Consider the following 21,783-nt stretch of genomic DNA (forward strand, 5'->3'; position numbering starts at 1 on the left):
TATGCGGTTTCAATGAATGTGAGTTTCAATGGCAGAGAAGTTTACTGCTCATGCTAAGTCTGTTTCCATTGTTAGACTGTATTGCTTGTTTAGCAAATAGCTACTAGTGTTTGTGCTATTTTATTTCAATGTCTGTAACCATTGTTGAAGTAAATAAGAAAACAATATTATTTGGGGGGCTCATTGTTTCATCATACTGTGACATTACCAGAGTTGGATTTTCTACTCTAAATCCTTACTATCATTTCTTTAACTTCTCCATTACTACTACACTTTTCTACTTTCCCCCTTTGTTTTCTTATGTTTTCTATTGTGAAATTTCCATACCAAGATGCATCTGCCTGTATTTCTCTTCAAATTTCCTTGGTGCTGCTTTTTTGTACTTATTAGTTTTGCTTTCTCCTTTGCATAACTATTGCATCATATTATATCTTTTTTTTCTTTCCCATGTCCATATTTCTTCTTCAGAACTCTGCCACGCCACCTCTTTCTCCTTATTCGTTGTTCTATAACACTGTGACATAACCTGTGTTAGACTTTCTGCACTAATTCCTTGACTTCACGGGTATTCCATAACTTCATCTTCTATCTGTTTAAGTTCTACTTTACTAATCTTCTGTTCTATGTTCCCCCCTTTGTGATATTTTTTTTTGCATTCTGAAAATTTCCATATCTGTGTACCGTTGCCTGTATTTCTCTTCAAATCTCTATGGAGCTGCTTTTTTTCTATTGATTAGTTTGACTTTATCCTTTGCATAAATATTGCTCCATACCAGATCTCTCTTTCTTTCCCATGTCCATGTTTCTTTATACCTTTCAAAAATCTCTGGGTTTTGTTCCAAACAGCCCAAAGTTTCCTAGTCTATATACTGTTTTTCATGGATCTGTTGTAATAATGGACACAAATTACCATCTGAAGCTTTTGACAGGTATTTTTTTCTTGTGCAAGTGTTTTTATTTCCTCTAATTTTTCTCACAATCTGTATGGATATCATCTATCTGGAAATTCTGGGCTTCTAGCATAATGGTAACAATACATAATTTCTTTCCTTTCCTCAATAGCTCTTTCTGTCATCTTTATGGCTCTTTTTTGGCCTGTAAGTTTTTGTGATTTTTTTGGACAACTGCTTCCTTCTACAACAGTGGGCTCTCCTACCCCTGAGCCTGGTCTAACCCCACTGTAGGAATGTTTGCATGTCTTCAGGATTCCATGCTGTCATTTTTTCCCAGTCTTGGTTCCAGTGCTCATACCAGGACTGGGCACTTTATCCTGGGACTTGTGCACCAAGGAGTCATTTGTATTTTAACCTACCTGTGTCCATGATATATGCTATATAAAATACAGTCTATATATGAGTGTCGTCTTGTTGAGATTTTGTAAAATCAGGTTCCACCACATGAAAGTACTCAGCAAGACTTGAAGATGAATTCACTTCCAGCAATACTACTCTCCTTTGCTTGCTGATGACATCATCTCTCCATTTGGATCCCTGTTTACTATGTCTACTTGATGCTTCACTTTAAGACTGAATAGCGATGGAGATCAGAGAGATGATGACAGCATAATTAAAAATGCCTGTTGCGGCTAGAGCAGGGTCTGTGGGAATAGTGCACAGTACTACAGTGTGGCACCAGGGTGAGATGAACAGCAGTAGTAATTGTCCACTGGACATACTTATCGATAAGGCTCTTCGTAATCCTGCGTGCACAGTAGTGGTAAGAAGGAAAAGTGATTTGAAACCTTAAAGGGCCATGATTAAGGTGTGTTTTTTGACCACATTAAAGTGTATCAATAGGAATATAAGAAACAGATGACAAAGGAAAGGAAGCAGAGAGTAGAACATAAGGTAACAACCCACCTTGTATTCTCTTAGGTGCACTATCCTCAGCCACTTATTTTCTGCAGTGCCATCAGGAGATACAAAAGTAAAAACAACTCTATATATGATCTGTGGATAGCATGCACTGCAGGTTGTATGTGTAGCTAACATAAGTTTTACTTACAGTGCATAGATTGTGCTCACTCTCTAACTTCATCTTCTCACTGACCTAGGAGGTTAGGATGTCACTACAATGGTGATGGCACTGTTCCCCCATGGTGATATGCCAGTGACACTGGTGACTGCCTGATCCAAAGTATTCCAGGCCTCAGTCTTATAATGGGGCCCTTCACAGCCCTCATGTGACAGCCTTTGACTAATGTCTTCATGGAGAAAGTGAAGAAAGCATAGAAAATGGCAGTGCTGCATTAGGAAACAGAGCACTGCTGGACTATTGACATTACACATGCATCTGAAAAAAAGAGCTCTTCACCAGGCAGGGGAGGGAAGGCTGATGGGTGGTGAAGCATCAGTCAAGCCACACCTCATGGAAAGAGAAAAGTTCCTGACATCTGTCAGGGGCATTAATACCTCCATATGGTTGCATAGTGTGGTACTGGATACCACGATAGAACATTGGTGGCCAACAGGAATATCTACTGAAATTCTCCAGGTTTGTAGACCTCCTTCTGTATAAGACTGCTTGTAAATCCTTTTGACCCTCTAAGTCACTGTCTAACTTATAAAAACTGACTGATTTGGGTTATACGGGAATATCAGGATTCCCACTGCATGATCATCTATCTGTACAAGGTAGGAAATTCAAATGATTGCTTGTAAAATGGTACTATTTCTACACCACACTTTCTTGTATTCTTCTGCTGCAGGGTCATGCTTAAACAGGATCTTGTGCTTTGCGTATTCACAAGTGATTTCTTTTCCTGCACCACCACGTTGGAACTGCCAACCTATGATAGATGACTTGCAATGTCTGATAATGGTGGCAGGGCTGAGCTGACACAGCCAGGGAGTACAGAGTGTGTACTGGATGCAGAGAATCTGACCACTTATCCCCAAGACAAAGCATGGACACAGCCTCTACACCTGAGGACATACATAAGATACACACATCACACAAAGAGGATAGATAACTGTGGCACTGCTAGTCCGAGAAGTGTGGTACCCCTAGAGAACAAATGTCAGGCTCTTCCCTTATTCTCTACAGAAGGAGTAAAAAACATTGAGTTGGGTACTAGTGCTTGATGTAGACAGAGTTACCACCCCCTCAGAGGTTGGTGTTTCAATGGCTGTGCAGGGCTATCATGGAGGGATAGGTTAGTACCACCACAGCCAAAGGGTGATGCCGGGTATGTGAGATTACTTATGGAACTGCATGCCCTATCAAGCTTGCCTGCCAGGCTTGAGGTGCCATCCACATATAGTAGCCACTGTGGACATGGATAACTCAGATCACACTCCTGTAGCCTTAACTTCCATAGTTGCATATACTGTGGAGGTGTTTAACCCAAAGAGACGACATCCCTATGGTCATAGCAATCTTGGCAGTGACAAGCCTTGTAGCAGAGGTCAGTCATGGTCACACAGCATGTTAACATCTAGCCAGGGTCACAGTACAACCAGTACAACTCACAGTAGAACCAGTTCTTGTGTGAGGATGCATGCCCATAATGCTCAAACCTCTACCATGCTGCCCTGGAACTGTCCAATACATTGAGCTGCAGTACTGCCACTGCTAGTGAAATTGTATACAAGCAGACATACATTCATACCACCAGAGCCCACAGTTCATCACAAACACAAACACACAACTTACAGTTTCAAGTAAATATGATTGTTTTTTGTTGAATGGATACCTGAATTAGACCTTTTGTAAACTGGAGAAGTTTCATAGAGATGTCTTTCTTTCTTATATCCCAATGGCTTCAGTGGTAATAACAGTGAACAAAAAATTCATAATAATTAACAGGAAAAATTGAATTGTTCTCTTTTTGCTGTCTTGTACAGACTGTGCAGCGAAGCTTGATACATCTTTTCTTCCTCTGAGATTTTTGTTGTACCTGCCCACTTTGTAGCAAATTACAGGTCAAGGTTGAAGGAGAGAAAGAAATTCTGAGAAAGATTACAAACTGGCTCAGATTTATAGAACACTACTTAGGTAAATTGGCACCCAGAACAGTCAGCCTGATTGACCTCTCCAAATTTGAATTGATGAGCAAAAAAAAAAAGCAAAAGATGTCTCTGCAGTTGAGGATGAAACGAAAAAAGTTATTAGACTTCATTGCTAACTGTAACAATGTTGCAGTGCCTACAGAGCTGACAGTAACTGTAACAATGTTGTAGTGCCCACAGAGCTGGCCATAACAATGTTTGCCGTGCCTTCTTGCTAAAGTTACAGCCACTCAAAGCACTAAACATTTCCGGAATTCATTCGGTACCAGCACTGATAGCTCTAAATGAACGAATGTCAACAATGCTGGTACTGTTCTCAATGATAGCTTGTAAACAGGTCCCCTTTACCCCACCTTAGATAGGGGTCTGCAAAGCTCTTAAGCAGCAGCTAATTTCTACCTGTCTAAGGAAAAGGTCTGTATCAGTACTATTAATTATGTAATTCACTGTTTTTTAGTTTAGAGAATTTCTAAAAAGGCTGTTCCATGCAATCACTATCAAGTCTCAAAAAAGCTTCAGTCCTGCAGCTTTCCCCCAACAAAACTATGAATAAATGTTGCTAGATATAAACATCTGTCCTAGTAACAATCAGTGCTTAGATAATCTGTGAAGAAAAAAGTAGGTATTGAGTGAGAAAGTCATTCTAGCAAGAGTCTGTGGACGAATAAATAACAGAACGTGAGAAGCATAGAAATATAGGATATTTGTCTTAAAATTTCTTTAGTCTTCAAAACTGGTTGAATTATTTTCTTTTTAATTGTAATGAAACAATAAATTTGAAATGTATTACTTTATTGTGAATAAATTAGCTATGACCTATAATACCAAGCAAAACCACAACAATCAATCAATAAATCAATCAATCATTCAATCAATAAATAAATAAAACAGCACAAAAAAAAAACAAACAAACTACAACTGGGGCACACAATCAGAAATTGGCAGGCAAAAGTACATAGAGAGCAAGCAGGATGCTCTGATTGTCTTCCTTCCCAAAAACTGAATAAAAGCAAATAAGGACACATGTGATATCTGTACCAGCCAATCTAGAGTACATTTCTGATTATATAAAGCTGATGTTGTAGGGAACACATTTATGTGATCCAGTAGTCGCCATAACTGAATGGCTACGAGGTGAACACACTCGTACTTTGTCCTACTTCTCACATAATTACTGGCAGTCCTCCATCAATCAGGGAACAGGATGCCCATTTTATTTCTCTCAGGTTTGTACTCTCTGAACTGCAGTATATTTTCTTAAACAATTGACTATCTTCTTTTCAGCTTCTGCAATGGAAAAGGATGAAACAAAAGGATAAATAGCTGTTAAACTGCAAGATGTTGGACTCATGTGCGGTTGGGTGGAAGTGTGGTACCTGCAATGTATGGCTGGCGCTTATTCAGTATTGGCATGCGTTTCATTCTTTAAACAGTCGTGGCTGTTTAAATTAATTAATTTGTTTTGTAAATTTGAAACTGTAGCAATCGTCTCAGACAGGAGCCTATTTATTTATTAATTTATTTTTGCTGTTGACGTTTGCCAGTTTGACAAACTACAGCTGCAGTCCCTGTCATGATATTTATTATGTTCAGCATGTAACTGTTTTGATTTTAATTTTTTACAGTAGCAGTAAGGGTGATAAAGGATAATGAGGGAAACGTACTCACAAGCGAGGATTGTGTGTTGAGCAGATGGAAAGAGTACTTTGAGGGGTTGATGAATGAAGAGAATGAGAGGGAGAGAAGGTTGGATGATGTGCGGATAGTGAATCATGAACTGCAGTGGATTAGCAAGGAGGAAGTAAGGATAGCTATGAAGAGGATGAAGAACAGAACGGCTGTTGTTCCAGAAGACTTACCTGTGGAAGCATGGAGGTGTTTAGGTGAAATGGCAGTGGAATTTTTAACTAGATTGTTTAATGAAATCTTGGAAAGTGAGAGGATGCCTAAGGAATGGAGAAAAAGTGTTTTGGTACCGATTTTTAAGAATAAGGGTGATGTGCAGAGCTGTAGTAACTACAGAGGGATTAAACTGATCAGTCACAGCATGAAGTTATGGGAAAGAGTAGTGGAAGCTAGGTTAAGAAGGGAGGTGATGATTAGTGATCAGCAGTATGGTTTCATGCCAGGAAAGAGCACTACAGATGCGATGTTTGCTCTGAGTGTTGATGAAATACAGAGAAGGTCAGAAGGAGTTGCATTATGTCTTTGTGGATTTAGAGAAAGCATATGACAGGGTGCCTAGAGAGGAGTTGCGGTATTGTATGAGGAAGTCGGGAGTGTTAGAGAAGTATGTAAGAGTGGTACAGGATATGTACAAGGGTAGGGTGACAGCGGTGAGGTCTGCGGTGGGAGTAACAGGTGCGTTTAAAGTGGAGGTGTGATTACATCATGGATCAGCTCTGAGCCCTTTCTTATTTGCAATGGTGATGGACAGGTTGACAGACAAGATCAGACAGGAGTCCCTGTGGACTATGATGTTTGCAGATGACATTGTGATCTCTAGTGAGAGTAGGGAACAGGTGGAGGAGACCCTGGAGAGGTGGAGATATGCTCTAGAGAGAAGAGGAATGAAGGTCAGCAGGACTAAGACAGACTATATGTGTATGAATGAGAGGGAGGATAGAGGAATGGTGAGGATGCAGGGAGTAGAGGTAGCAAAGGTGTATGAGCTTAAGTACTTGGGATCAACAGTTCAGAGTAATGGTGAGTGTGAAAGAGAGGTGAAGAAGAGAGTACAGGCAGGATGGAGTGGGTGGAGAAGAGTGTCAGGAGTGATTTGTGACAGACGAGTACCAGTAAGAGTGAAAGGGAAGGTCTACAAGAGGGTAGTGAGACCAGCTATGTTATATGGGTTGGAAACAGTGGCACTGACAAAAAGGCAGGAGTCAGAGCTTGACGTGGCAGAGTTGAAGATGTTAAAATTTGCACTGGGTGTGATGAGGATGGACAGGATTAGGAATAAGTATATTAGAGGGTCAGCCCAGGTTGGAAGGTTTGGAGACAAAGCCAGAGAGGCAATATTACATTGGTTTGGACACGTGCTGAGGAGGGATGCAAAGTATATTGGGAAAAATATACTAAAGATGAAGCTGCCAGGTAACAGGAAAAGAAGAAGGCCTAAGATAAGGTTTATGGATGTGGTGAGAGAGGACATGCAGGTGGTTGGTGTGACAGAGCAAGATGCAGAGCACAGGAAGAAATGGAAACAGTTGATCTGCTGTGGTGACCCCTAATGGGAGCAGCCAAAAGAAGAAGAAGACAGTAACAGCAGTTTTTCTGGGGACTTACTCCTAGTGTGTTTCCTACTAGCCACTCCACCATGGCATATGCATGCACATGCAAGCTGGCATAATGACTTACTTACCAGGACTCGTGGTTCAGGAGGTGATCCCCAATGCTTGATCCAATGACAACCTGAGTAACATTGAAGAGTCCTGAGCAGACTAGCACTGTCTTGCAATACTCATGTTTTTTTTATAAGTCCCTTTGGGTTGAGATGGACTGGTCATCCATATTGCAAGTGCAAACACCCTAATTAAAATAAAATACATTTAAATAGTAATGCACTTCTGCATGTGAACCTTTTCAGTGCTGTCTGGTGCAGTGTGTGTATGACAATCTGCATGTAAATGCTGTTTTCTTTTTTCTTTTTTACATTAAATAGTGCTGGAAGTAACAAAACAACTTCAGCCTGTGGGTAGCCTATCAAACCTTGGGCACCCCTGGACACAAGGGCACCATGGATCTGCCCACACTGCTCCTATTATAATCTGCCACCAGTGCCAGGGTCATACTAGAAGGCACCATCAGATGCAAAAGCATGCCTTTAGCAATCAAAATACCATTGAGTGATGTTCCTTGTTTGAGACTGAACATAGCTGCACCCCTCAGTCCACATCATGTTGTGGATTTGTGATGCATTTTATCAGCCAGGGTTTCATGGCATATATGGCATTGCTAATAAGATGCTCCTGGGGGAAGTCAGCCCTCACATAAAGTTGGTGCAGATTACAGATATGGTGTAAGTGGGAGTAATGATAACTGCTTGGATCGCCTGCAGAGACATTGTAGATGATACTTTTTGCATGGCATACAACCTGGCAGTTGATTTAGTGATACCTTTTTGTGTTAGTGTAACTCTTTCTCAGTTTACCAGGTGTGGTCAATATTTCAGTATTGGTACAGTCTATGGTCCTCACTACCTCAAGGAAATGGGTTATATCACAGAATTCCTGCATGACATTCCTTCTCTTCTCTGTGGTACATCAGAACTAGATATGCTCCCCAACATGCTAAAGCATTGTGTTGAGACTCTGATGGAGGATTCTGGAAGTGGATGTCTGAGATACTGCCACAGTGTCCTCAGTAGGTACATGAAAGTTTCCTGTAGCTAATATATGTAAAGACACACATACCTTGGTGTCCACTGGAATAGGTGCTTCATAAATCTCATGGAGCTGCAGACAAGGCTAGCATGTGTCCACAGTGTCTTGCAAGTTGTCCCTTTCCACACAGTACCAGACCACAGTGTTGTTGTCATGCAGTCCATGAAACATTAAGTGCAGTTGGATGACACTGCACTTTCGAGGGTGGCTGCATGACTGTCTGGCACACCCCTCTGAGGGTGGCTGCGAGCACTGTATAATGGCAGCTGCATGCACTGTATGATACTGCACCTCCGGCTGCATGCACTGTATGACACTACACATCTGAGGGCAGCTGAGTGCACTGTATGACACTACACCCCCGAGGTTGGTTGCATGCACTGTATGACACTGCATCTCCGGCTGCATGAATTGCATGACACTGCACCTCCAAGGGTGGCTGCGTGCACTATCATGGCCTGTAGTAGCGGGAATGAAAGCTTCTTGCAGATGCACATTTACTACTGCCATGGCAACCTCTAATATTATTTAGGAATTTTTTTTGCATGAATATGAGCATTCAGAGTTCATTTATACAGTGTGCATAGCTCAGTGGCACAGCTTTTATACCACTCTGACATCCTATTTGGTCTCATTTGCTTACACTGCAACACTTAGTTTAAATATGTTGCTCATAACTGTGTCATTATATAGCCATTAGCATGTAACATGCCCGACTCTACTGTGCAGCATTCCACACTAGCGATACTAGGGTTGCCACTTTTCAGGAAGTTTTCCTGACAATTGGGAAAAAATCAGAGTCTTTGTCAAGAAATTGGATATTGGTGAGTATGATTCTAAAAATCTGAGTCATTCTGAGAGTCAATGCATTTCTGGGGTAAATCTTCCTAAATTGCTTACTAGATCACTTGACTTTCCTTTATGCATTTACATTTTGTTCACAAGCTAAAAAAGCAACAAAGCCACAAACTGAAGTAAAATCCACAAAAGCTCAATGGCTTACAAACCCTGGTCTGCTCAGAACAAGAAGAAGAAAATTTTCACAAAATGCCATATAATAAATAGGACAATTAAAAACATCTTTAATAAAAACTGTTTAAAATATGATAAGCGCCTTCGTTTTGTTTCACCACAAAACTTCATCAGATAAATGCAAGGAAAAAGGACCAGGAATTTATGTAAGACATCATACCTCAGCAACCAATGAAAGTGTCAGAATTGAGCCAGCGCCCCATTAAAGGTAGGATTGCATTATCATCTTAAAGCCTTTAATTTAACAGACAATGTGGAGAATGACCTACTGGTCTCTATTGACGTCGTTAATTTATACACAGCGATGCCACATGAGGTGGGATTGAACTGTTTCTGCGAGTTTCTTGAAACCAAAGGCTGGAATGATTAGACCAGTCTGTTGGAAAATTTTACTTGAAGATTTGTTTGAAATTGCCCTTACCAGCAATTATATTTCTAATGAGGGACAATTGTATCATCAAAACCAAGGTGTGGCCATGGGAGCAAATTGTGGTTCTGTTTATGCCAATAAATGGGGAAATGGGTTGGGCAAAAGATCTGTCTTTTGTCAGGATTTTGTCTGTTCCAAAAGTTAAAACTGTGGGACTTTTGTCAGTTCTTTGCCTGTTCCAAAGGTGGCAAAACTAAGCAGAACGTGTGTCTCTGAATATCACCCCCCCCCCCCCCCCGTGAGTAGCCACTCAACATATAAATGTACTCTTCTTAACGCAGGAAAGTTTTATGAATCACTGCCGTTATCTATCTATTTGAATGTTTTATTTTACAAATCCTTGTGTGGGTTCCATATTGTAAATATATTTATTTGAAAAATAAATGCTTTTACGTAATCTTTTCAGCAGATGAATTTAGTTATCTAACTTTGAATGCTTATGGTTGATGTGTAGCTAATGTTTACATACTAGCTTCTAGGTTTATGTATTTCAGTGCAGCCTGCAATGCTTTGATGTCATATTAATCCTGACTAAGTGGAAGCAGAATTAACAAACTTGGGAAGGAAGCACTTTGGTATTTGAGAGTTAAGTTTTTACCCTGTGTTCTGGAAAATATTGCAGAATGTGTGTGTGTGTGTGTGTGTGTGTGTGTGTGTGTGTGTGTGTGTGTGTGTGTGTGTGTGTGTGTGTGTGAATCATAATCACAGCACACCACTAGGTCATCAATAATTGATGCTGAGGCAATAAAGAAGAATTTGTGAAACCCTCCTTAACTGTTCAAACGCTGCATATCCAGGTCAGTGTAGAGAAGGAGATGGAATGCTGTGGCTTTATATCTAAGCTGTAGTAAATTAGCAAAAATGTTGTATTTATTTTGTGAGAAAATGTAGATTGGGAGATGAACTACAAGGGTTGAGTAAGGAGGGGGGAACTGAGTTTATGGCGACAAACTAGTATGCACACCCCTATATTAATTTTAAGTATTTTAGATTGAACCAAGAAATAATAGGACATACAATGAATTCAGTTACCTGTTAGAGGCTTGACGAGCACAAGTACTTGGTGTTGATAGATGAGAGTCCTGGAGATATGTTCAGTGTGGGGATACCCTCTTTCTTTAAAGAGTAGATACCATTAAGGATAAAATGAGAAAAAGTGGTGTAGGAGGGTGTGCTAGAAAGTGGGTTAGAAAGGCAACCTAACAATGCAGGTCACATAATTCCTGGTGTGCACCCAACCTTTTATACAATACTAGTGCAAAACATCAGGAGATAACAACAGATAAATCAGTTTTATGACCTTAACAGCAACAGACAGACCAAATCAAGTAAATTCTACTACAGTAATTAAAATAAAAACATGCGAGTTACAAAAAAGTACAAAAAAGCAGACAGTTTGTTAAATGACTGTAAATATAACATCAGCCACTCCGTGGTACCGCAGATAACAGTGACTGTGATTCTGTACTGAGTAAGGTTTCAAATTATTTAAATTTACTGCACAACTTAAGTTTTCTGACTTCAGTGAAGTAAATGCCAAGATGCAGAAACAACAGAAGCATTAGAACCAGGTATAGTTAATGCTTCCCATATTTTGTATAAATGCAGTTATGGAGTATCTTAATGCTATTAAGCTACATGTATGCTAACCAACATCATATATCTTTTCAGCTTCTGCTTTTCACTGACTCACTCTTTTACCTTCTCACCCTTGTCCTAGGGTTTCTTTAACCACATTCTACTTCATTGAAATCCTTACTTTCCTCTTACTAGCCTCACAACTTACTTCTACATTCTTTCACTTTCAGACTTACCTGCAGAATTCACCCACTTAACAGATTGTCTTCCTTGAAAGTCAACTCTCTTGTCTCTACCTGCTCCGTTTGCCCTTCGGGCTCACTCCGCTCCCCTTCCCTGGCCCCAATTTCTACCTGCCCCCAGTGGTCCTAGATTTATTCCTCTATAGACACACCCCCATTACACCTACTCCAATCACACAAATCACATCATTACCACACCCAGCCTCAATTTCTCACAACACACCCACTGATACCTTACCTCTCATCCACCTTAGTAATAAATACCACCTACTGGCACACCTCCTAATATGCCTATAAAACCTACCTCAACTTTAAACTCACACCTCACTATCAATATTAAGTCCAACTCAACCATGCCATACCAATTACAACTATTAATACTGGTCTCACTCCTACCTGCTCTAACCACAACCTATCTCTTAACCTCCTATGAACAACTTCTTTACTATACCCTCCTCATCCCTTCCAAACACACTTTCATGCCAACATTAACCATATCTCCAAACTTCCTATATTTCATTTGCAAACCCAGCTACCTACTAGCTAAATATCACAGACTAGTACACATCAAATATAGCGACCTAAAAACTAAAAAAATTTGATTACTCCAACCTAAGCACTTTATATTCCTCCACTCCTTAATAGACAGGGACATTCATCCTAACCCTGGCCCAAACTCCATCCCATCCCATCAACTGCAAACTGTAACCAATACAAAACTAGCACCCTACCTCCTATCAAACCTTCTAATTCACTCTCTATTGCTCATCTTCATATACACAGTATCTGCAATAAAACTGCTCAAGTTCATGCCCTTCTAGATATCAACCAATTTGACATCCTTTGCTTATCAGAAATATGGCTAAAACCCACAATAAAAGACAATAAAATCACCCCATTTGACTAGACTGCACATCCAAAAAAGGAGGAGGGGTAGTAATTCTCTATAAAGCAAAAATACAACTCAGCACTGTAAATCTTAACCTATCTTTAGACAACAGTGCCAAAATAATTATCTCCATATTCCAGCTTAACACACATAAAGCCATAAAAATCATCTGTTCATATCTTCCCCAGGAAATAACATCTGCATACTTAAATACATCCTAAATTGGCTTTCTTCTAATTTCCCACAAGAAACCATAGTCCTAGGAGACTTTAATATAGATTGGAATTCATGTAACAGTACAAACCCTACCAACCATATTAACCTTTCTGGTTTCTCACAAGCTATAAACTCCCCCACCAGAATTAATAGACTTAACAATAAAGAAAGTACCTTGGATTGGATACTCACTAATAGTCCTCACCAAACTTACACAACAGGAACTCTCCCAGACAACCTAAGTGACCATTTGCTGATATATATAATCAGACATAAAACCAACCCAACTTTCCCTAACACTTCCATAACAGTACGCACCACAAAGCATTTTAACCCCGAGCTGTTCCAAACAGAACTTAAACAATGTAATTGGTCACCATTAATATCCCTCCCTATAAATAAAGCAGTTGAATACTTAAATTCCACATTCTTAACAAACCTGGACACGTTCTACTAGAAATAAAGCTAAACTTGCTCCTTGGCTCTCTAACAATACTAGGCAACTAATCCTTCTCAGAAACAAATCCTGGTAAAAATGGCGAACTACTAAGAATCCTATAGATCACCAAACCTTTAGACAACATAGAAATAATACAAAAACAGCAATCCTACTAGACAAAAAGAACTACTATCTCCAACTACAACAATCCTCCCTCAAGGAACCACAAAAATTCTGGACTAGTATTAACAAACTTCTTTACCCAGGTGAAACTATTACCCCAACCCTCCAGGCTCTAACCCTGAAAATCTAACACAAACAGCTAATGCCTTCAATTCTTTCTTCACTAACACTATCCAAACTCTTGCTAGCCATCTATCCCCCGATACCTCCAATCTGCCAACTCCCACTACCAAGCCACCCCCATTATTTCATTTAGAACCAGTGCCCACATCCTATATCTGCTCCCTTCTCCAAAAGCTAAAACCAGCTACCCCCTCAGCTGATAAACTCCCATCTGAATTCCTGCAGAAAGGAGCTAAAGCTATAGCTTATCCCATCTCCATACTGATAAATAGAACCATGAAGGAAGGTACTATCCCAGCTATCTGGAAAATGTCTCATATCATCCCACTACATAAAGGTGGGAACTCCAATGACTTTTCCAACTTTCGTCCCATAGCTCTACTCTCTCCACTTGCAAAAATAATGGAAAAGTGCATCCACAAACAACTGCTTAACCACCTTCTCCATCACAACCTACTGGCTAACTGTCAACACGGATTCAGACCTTTCCACAGTACCACTACTGCCCTGGTATCCTTCACAAACTGTATCAAAGGAAACCGTAACAAAAATATTCTTTCCTCTGCAGTCTTTGTCGATTTATCTAAAGCTTTTGATATGGTTAATCACCAACTCCTTCTACATATACTGAGGTCCCTTTCACTTGACCCTCTATCTATGAATTGGTTCATATCTTACCTTGAAAACCGACAGCAGGCTGTACTCTGTCAAAATAAACTATCTAATCACCTTACTATCTCACTAGGTGTTCCACAGGGCTCCATATTAGGCCCTCTCTTGTTTTCCATTTATATCAACGACCTCCATTTAGCCATTCCACTCTCCACTTGCATTCAATATGCAGATGACTCTACTATAATCTGTTCAGCCACTTTCCAGGCTGAACGTCAGTCTCTTACACAAAAAGCTTTCAATACTGTAGAACATTGGTTCTCTAACCGCTGCCTCCTACTAAACCCCCAAAAAACTAAACTATTACTCTTCACATCAACCCAAAAGTCCAACCCTCTACATTTCACTCTCACATCCAATAATGGTACTCTTATTTCTCCTGACCCAACCACTAAACTCTTAGGAATTACAATTGACAATTATCTCAACTTTGATACTCACATAAATACCACAATAAAATTAGTTAACAGAAAACTAGGATCCCTCTACAGAATCAAACCCTTTCTTACACCAGTAGCTAGGACTGCTATAGCCAGAACTCACTTAATCTCAACCCTTCTCTATGCCTCTCCTATATACACCAACCTCTCCAAAAATAACCTTAACAAACTAGCTATATCCTATAATAATATTGCCAGATTTGCTACAGGCTCTCCTTTCAGAACTCATCACTGTCTGAATCTAAAACAACTAGGCTGGTTAGAATTTCTTAATCAGATTCAATTCCACCAACTTACTATAACCCATAAGACCCTTTATCAACCCGGCAACACTCCTACACTCTCTAGTCTCATTTAACCATATAATAATCTCAAGAATCTACACTCCTCAAACAAAATGCTGATGAATACTACCAAATCAAAAAACTCAGCAGGTGACTCCTTGTTCTCTTACTCTGTCGGAAAAGTATGGAATCAACTACCGCCTGACCTTACATCTCAGACCTCACTCCCACTTTTTAAAAGAAATCTAAAACTATTTCTCAATAACCACTGGTTATGCTCCTGTACCAACCCTGACTAACATTTTTTTCTTGACTCTAATTTTCAACCTACATCTACTACACCCTTCCTATAATGCTTCTATATACTGTTTTGCATATAAATTCAATGTTTACAAGTATATTATACCTTTTTTAGTTTACTACCCTTAAAAGATTTTGATTATGCTATATTTACTAAGAGTAGTTCATCTTCTGTTAAAAAAAAAAAATTTAATCAATTTTTTGGTATAATGGTTTTATGTAACAATTACTGCTGCTTACATTGTTTCTGTTATAGCCTCTATTAATTTTGTATGTTTTCCTGGAGCTTTTCTCCCCGGGCCTCTGCTGAAAATGGACATGTATCCAGTTAGACTAGCCCGGTCAACAAATGTAAAATATAAATAAATAAATAAATAAATAAATAAATAAATAAAAATATCTGTCATGACCCCAGTTGTTTGCAGCACTTCCAGCAAACCATACACCTTTTATTTTGAGTGAACAGAAGGCCGACTCCCAACAAATCAGGAAGACCAGAAACAGCACACAATGCAGTTAGAGAAGAACTTTGCGACTGGCAAATTGACCAGGTAACAGCAGTTTCTGCTCAACCATGAATGCACATTAAAAGCTTGTACTAGTCCCAAACAAAATAAACTGTCCATATCCTTACATTTGAATAGGTTTTCAAACAATGTATATTTTAGGCAGATTACCTTGTGAGCACATTGAGGCAGGACACCAAGTATATACAGCCCTCCTAGAGAGAAGGGTCTAATTCTAGACTGATTGCCTAATATACACCAATTAACTAATTTAACAAAATAGACAAACAGGCATGCATACAGTGATATACAGACAGAAAGAAATGATACTACATAACTGAAAAACACTGCAAACTCATGAACAAAATGTTAACAGAAAGAGTTGGGGTGAAAAGGAATAGTTTTTTAACTGGTTTTGTCTTCTTAGCAGGACTTGTTTAGACCATGTATGTGTTTTCTTTTTTTTTAAACTCTCAAATGTTAAAGTTGGAGAAAGAAAACATCTAAAGGTTTTTACTGTTACGTGTAAGGTAAAAGAAGCAAAGAAGAAAATACACTAATGCTTAGTAATTAGCAGGTAAACAGATATTTGTATTCATACAATTGTCAGCAAATAAATAGTTCAAAGTTTGTCATGACTGACAGATAAGTAGCAAAATATTCATGGCCTAACAGCAAATATTTCCTGCTTTAAATGCAGTCCAACAGCTAGGTGTTCAACTTATATATCCACCATTGAGCTGAGAGGTATGGTTGAAAAGACGTATGCATGTTAATTTCTGACTTTTACAGTCTTGCAGTATTTTCTCATAGGCATAACTTACTTTACATAGGGTAAAAATGTTGGCTGTTTCTTTTTTCCTTTTACTTTCTGTGGCGTTAAGTCCTTAAATATAAAAAAAAAAATACTTGTATTTGGTCAGAATACATCCTGTGTTTTTTAGAATGCCCCTGAACCACAACTTAGTTGTTTGTCTGTTTTGCTTTAGATATACAGGTAGATAGATATATAGACAGAGAGATTTTTATTCTGCCATTACAATACTATTCTGTAAACAGATACAGACATATTTATTTCATTCTACCATTACAATAATAAACTACAACAGATAGATAGATAAATACATACATACTCAGAGTTTTGTTTATTCGACTATTGCAATAATATAACGTGAACAGATTTTTAATTTGACTAAGTATCGCTATTATGTCACTTAATGCTGGGAGTTATAACACTTTAATTCCTGTTGCCACATAACCTATAATGTTGATTGCATGCTTCTGCATTCCTTGCTCTGGATAAAATCCAGCATAGCTGTCCTCAGCATTTACACACAGGGCACACACACACAGCTTTATAGTCAAATGGAGATATCAGTGAAGAGACTTACTGGTTACTGTCACTGCCACAACTGCTGCATACCAAGTGATAAGGTCTGTGGTTAGTTCTGTAACGTATCTGTAGGACATATTGACTCCTTCACTTTCAGCTGCAGATGAGAACTTTTGCACAGTTACAGTAAAGTTTTGACTTATGATACTCTGCACAGCTTTTAGGAGGAGTCTAACTTTGTGTGGCTTCCTGTTACGTCTTACATTGATTAGAAGCTACTGAAAACACAGAGGGTATTGCTCCCTTATTTCATTTTGTTGGGTTTCATTTTGAGATTGTGGATGGCAAAGACGTGAAATTTAATTAAAACATGGGGTGTCTCTTCATTCAGTGCAACTTCTTATGGAAAAAACATTGACATTGTGACTTCATAAAAGTAGCTTATATGACGCATAGGTTAGAGATTGCCTTTCCTATCAAGTATTGATATCAGAGTACAGGCATAGAGAAAGAAATAGGGGGGTCCTAAATGAAAGACTAGCAATGGTAGAGTTTTTAGTGGAATCTAGAACAGAAGCTGCCATTGCAAAAGAAATATTTTTGTACCTCTTAGCTCAAGGGTGGATATGCAAGTCAACCACCTAGCTGCTGGACTACATTTAAAACTGGAAATACCTGCTGTTAGGGCATGAATGTTTTGCTACTGTATCTGTCAGTCATGAAAAACTTTGAACTGTTTATTTGCTGACAATTGTATGAATGCAAATATCTGCTAATTACTAAGCATTAGTGCATCTTCTTCTTTGCTTCTCTTACTTTAAATGTTGTTTGTCTTTTCGGCTTTACCCGGTTAGGAGTTGCCACAGTGGAACTCCGGTGCTCTAATGATTGGCAGTCAATTTGTATGGTGCCGAGTTGCCAGCCCAACACCTAATCCTCAACAAAGGTATGCCCATTCACACATGTCTTTTGGAGGCCACTCGACCATGGGGAGGACATGCAGACTCCACACAGAAGGCACTCTAGCCGAGAATTGAACAGGAGAACCTCTTGCTGTAAGGCAAAACCACTACCGCTGCACTACCATGGCTTACATCACTTTAAATGTAACAAAAAGAAACCATTGGCTGTTTTCTACTAACAGGATGAAAGCAGTTAAAAAAAGATTTCTTTTTCCCCACAACTCTTCCTATGTTAACATTTTGTTCATGGGTTTACAGTGTTTTGCATTTAGTATCTATTTTTAGTATCTATATATTTCTGTCTATCTCTGTATGCATATCTGTTCGTTTGTCTTGTTAAATTGGTTCAGTGGTGTATATTAGGCAATCTGTCTGGAATTAAACTTCTCTTCTCTGTAGGAGGGCTCTATATACTTGCTGTCCCATCTCATTGTGCTCACAAGGTACCCTTCCTAAAATATACATTGTTTGAAAACCTATTACAATGTAAGGATACTGGCTATTTATTTGGAGGTGCAGTGTCATACAGTGCACAAATAAATCCTTAGAGGTGCCGTGTCATATAGTGCATGCTGCCAGAGGTGCAGTGCCAGAGACTTCACTCAGACACCCTCAGAGGTGCAGTGTCATACACTGCATACAGCTGTCCTTGGAGATGCAGTGTCATATGGTGCACACAGCTGCCCTCAGAGGTGCAGTGTCAAATGGTGCAAGTAGCCACCCATGGAGGTGCAGTGTCATACACTGCATGCAGCCACCCATGGAGGTGCAGTGTCATACAGTGCATGCAGCCACCCTGGGTGGTGCAGAGTCATACAGTGCATGCAGTCATTGTCAGAGGTGCAGTGTCATACATTGAATGCAGCCATCCTCAGAGGTGTCATGTCAGACAGTGATGTAGCCACCCTCAAAGGTGCAGTGTCATCCAAATGCACTTAATGATTCATGGGTTCCAAGACACCAACACTGTGGTCCAGTACTGTGTGGATTTGACAATTTGCAAGACACTGTGGACCTGTCAGCCTTTCTGCAGCTCCATGAGAATCATTTGGCACCTATTCCAGTGGACACCAAGATATGTGTGGGTTTATATACATTAGCTACAGGAACCTTTCAGGTCTCTACTGAGGACACTATGGCAGTATCTCAAACACCCACTTCCCAAATACTCCATCAGAGTCTCAACACCATGCTTTACCATGTTGGGGCACATATCTAGTTCGGATGTACCACAGAGGAGAGAAGAAATGTAATGCAGGAATTCTGTGATATAGCCCATTTCCTTGAGGTACTGAGGACCATAGACTGTACCAATGCTGAAATATTGGCCACACCTGACAAACGGAGAAAGACGTACACTAACACAAAAAGGTATCACTAAATCAACTGCCAGGTGGTCAGTCATGCAGAAAGTATCATCTACAATGTCACTACAGGCCACCCAAGCAGTTATCATTACTCCCACTTGCAACATATCTGTAATCTGCACCAACCTTTTGTGAGGGCTGACTTTCCCAGGAGCATCTTATTAGTAATGCCAGATATGCCATGAAACCCTGCATGATAACACCCATTGTAAATTCACAACATGAGGTGGACTGAAGGGTACAGCTATGTTCAGTTTCAAACAAGGAACATCACTCAGTGGTATTTTGACTGCTAAAGGCATGCTTTTGCATCTGATGGTGCCTTCAATTATGATCCTGACACTGGTGGAAGACTATAATAGGAACAACATGGGCAGATGCATGATGCCCTTGTGTCCATGGATACCCCTGGTTTGACAGGCTATCCACAGGCTGTTGTTGTTTTGTTACATTCTGCACTGTCTAGTGTAAAAAGGAAAAAAAAATGGCATTTAAATACAGCCACTCGATTTGCATACACAGACTGCACCAGACAGTACTGAAAAGGTTCACATGCAGAAATGCAGTACTATTTAAATGCCTACTTTTTTTAATTAGGATGTTGGAATTTGCAGCATGGACTTATAAATAAACATGAGTATTGCAGGACAGTGAAGAATAAACACTAGTCTTGTCCAGAAGGATATAGCCCATAAATGAAGCAATAATACATCCTGTTTATTGATAAATATATACGACAGACATAAAGAATAAAAAAACTGATGGCAAACAAGTGAATGGATCAAGCGCTTTCATCCACCAGCATGTGGACTTCATCAGAATCAATTAATTAATTTAAAAGAACCTATTTAAACACTTTTTGGTGCCATCTCTGCGCTTCCATTTAAAAACATACCTCACTAGTAATGTTACAAAATACTGAAGTATATCCATTAAATAACATAGTGCATAATGGACTCATATCTTCAAACTCATCCAATATTTAACTAAACACGTAGAAATAAATATAGGAAATAAAAAATAAGAAAAATTAATATGCTAACAACATAAAAATGATCAGATATATAAAGTCGCTGAATTGTAGTGCTAATAATTAATAGTGCAATCTTCATATTTAGCTGTCATGGAAATATGTAAACAACGTGAACCCTGAATGCACTCAGTATATATTGCTTTCAAACCCAAGGAATACACGTCTAAAATAAATAATAGTGATAATAAATAAATAAACCATACATGTAACAGAGTGAATAACAATTAATGAAATATTATTAATAAAATATTATTAATAAAGTATTATTAAAGATTCTGAATAAATAAAATATATAAAATAGCTGTTAAAATGTAATAAATATGTATAAATATAGTTAAAACAGTTAAAAATAATAATAAATATGGTGTCAATAGTATGTGTTAGATATAATGAAGGTATCTATATTCTCATCACGATAGATGGACTACAAATAAGAAAGTAACGACCATAACATGTTCACATACATATCTATCATAAAAAACATACTAAAATATGAATAATGAGTAAAAAAAATGCATGAGTTAAAATGTATTTATACCTGCAACATTTCTGTATCTTAATGATCTATTTGTAAAAAAGGCTTGATGGAAATGTAATCGTTTAATCCAGGCATTGTAGAAGCATCAGTTAAAATTTGCCATTTGGCCTCTTTCTCTGCTATATATACACTCATATTGCCACCTCTAATATTCTCAGTAATATGTTCCAAAATGGCAAATTTAAATTGGTGAGTGCTGTCTGCATTGAAGATGTGCCGATATAAATGCATTGGTACTATCTTTTTTCTATATTGCGTATAGAGGAAAGAAAGAAGAAATAAAAAAGATAGTACCAAGATTGTACTATTAATTATTAGCACTACAATTCAGCGACTTTATATATCTGATCATTTTATGTTGTTAGCATATTATTTTTTCTTATTTTTTATTTCCTATATTTATTTCTACGTGTTTAGTTAAATATTGGATGAGTTTGAAGATATGAGTCCATTATGCACTATGTTATTTAATGGATATGCTTCAGTATTTTGTAACATTACTAGTGAGGTATGTTTTTAAATGGAAGTGCAGAGATGGCACCAAAAAGTGTTTAAATAGGTTCTTTTAAATTAATTAATTGATTCTGATGAAGTCCACATGCTGGTGGATGAAAGCGCTTGATCCGTTCACTTGTTTGCCATCAGTTTTTTTGTTCTTTATGTCTGTCGTATATATTTATCAATAAACAGGATGTATTATTGCTTCATTTGTGGGCTATATCCTTCTGGACAAGACTAGTGTTTATTCTTCATTGTGGACAGTGTACTATTCTTACATTTGTATTGCAGGGCAGTGCCAGTCTGCTCAGGACTCTTCA

At 38.7% G+C, this 21,783-nt stretch overlaps 1 protein-coding gene across 3 annotated transcripts in view; it reads right to left on the reverse strand.

Annotated features, from left to right (window-relative positions):
• LOC122804952 (retinol dehydrogenase 12-like) overlaps positions 1 to 17,255 on the reverse strand; it is a 495,784-nt gene extending 478,529 nt beyond the window's left edge. For 2 of the 3 annotated variants that reach the window (XM_044075182.1, XM_044075180.1), the window contains exon 1: positions 17,124 to 17,206. Coding sequence is in view for 1 of the 3 variants with exons in the window: in XM_044075181.1 (XP_043931116.1) it covers positions 17,124 to 17,202 (79 nt within the window). In the remaining 2 variants the exon portion in view is untranslated. Of the gene's footprint in view, positions 1 to 17,123 lie in introns of all 3 variants that reach the window. The other variant, XM_044075181.1, reaches the window with a different exon arrangement.
• Between the last annotated feature and the right edge of the window lie 4,528 nt (positions 17,256 to 21,783).

Source organism: Protopterus annectens, chromosome 6.part0 (assembly GCF_019279795.1).
Source record: "Protopterus annectens isolate FY-2018-M chromosome 6.part0, PAN1.0, whole genome shotgun sequence".
In the NCBI taxonomy this organism is placed as follows: domain Eukaryota; kingdom Metazoa; phylum Chordata; order Ceratodontiformes; family Protopteridae; genus Protopterus; species Protopterus annectens.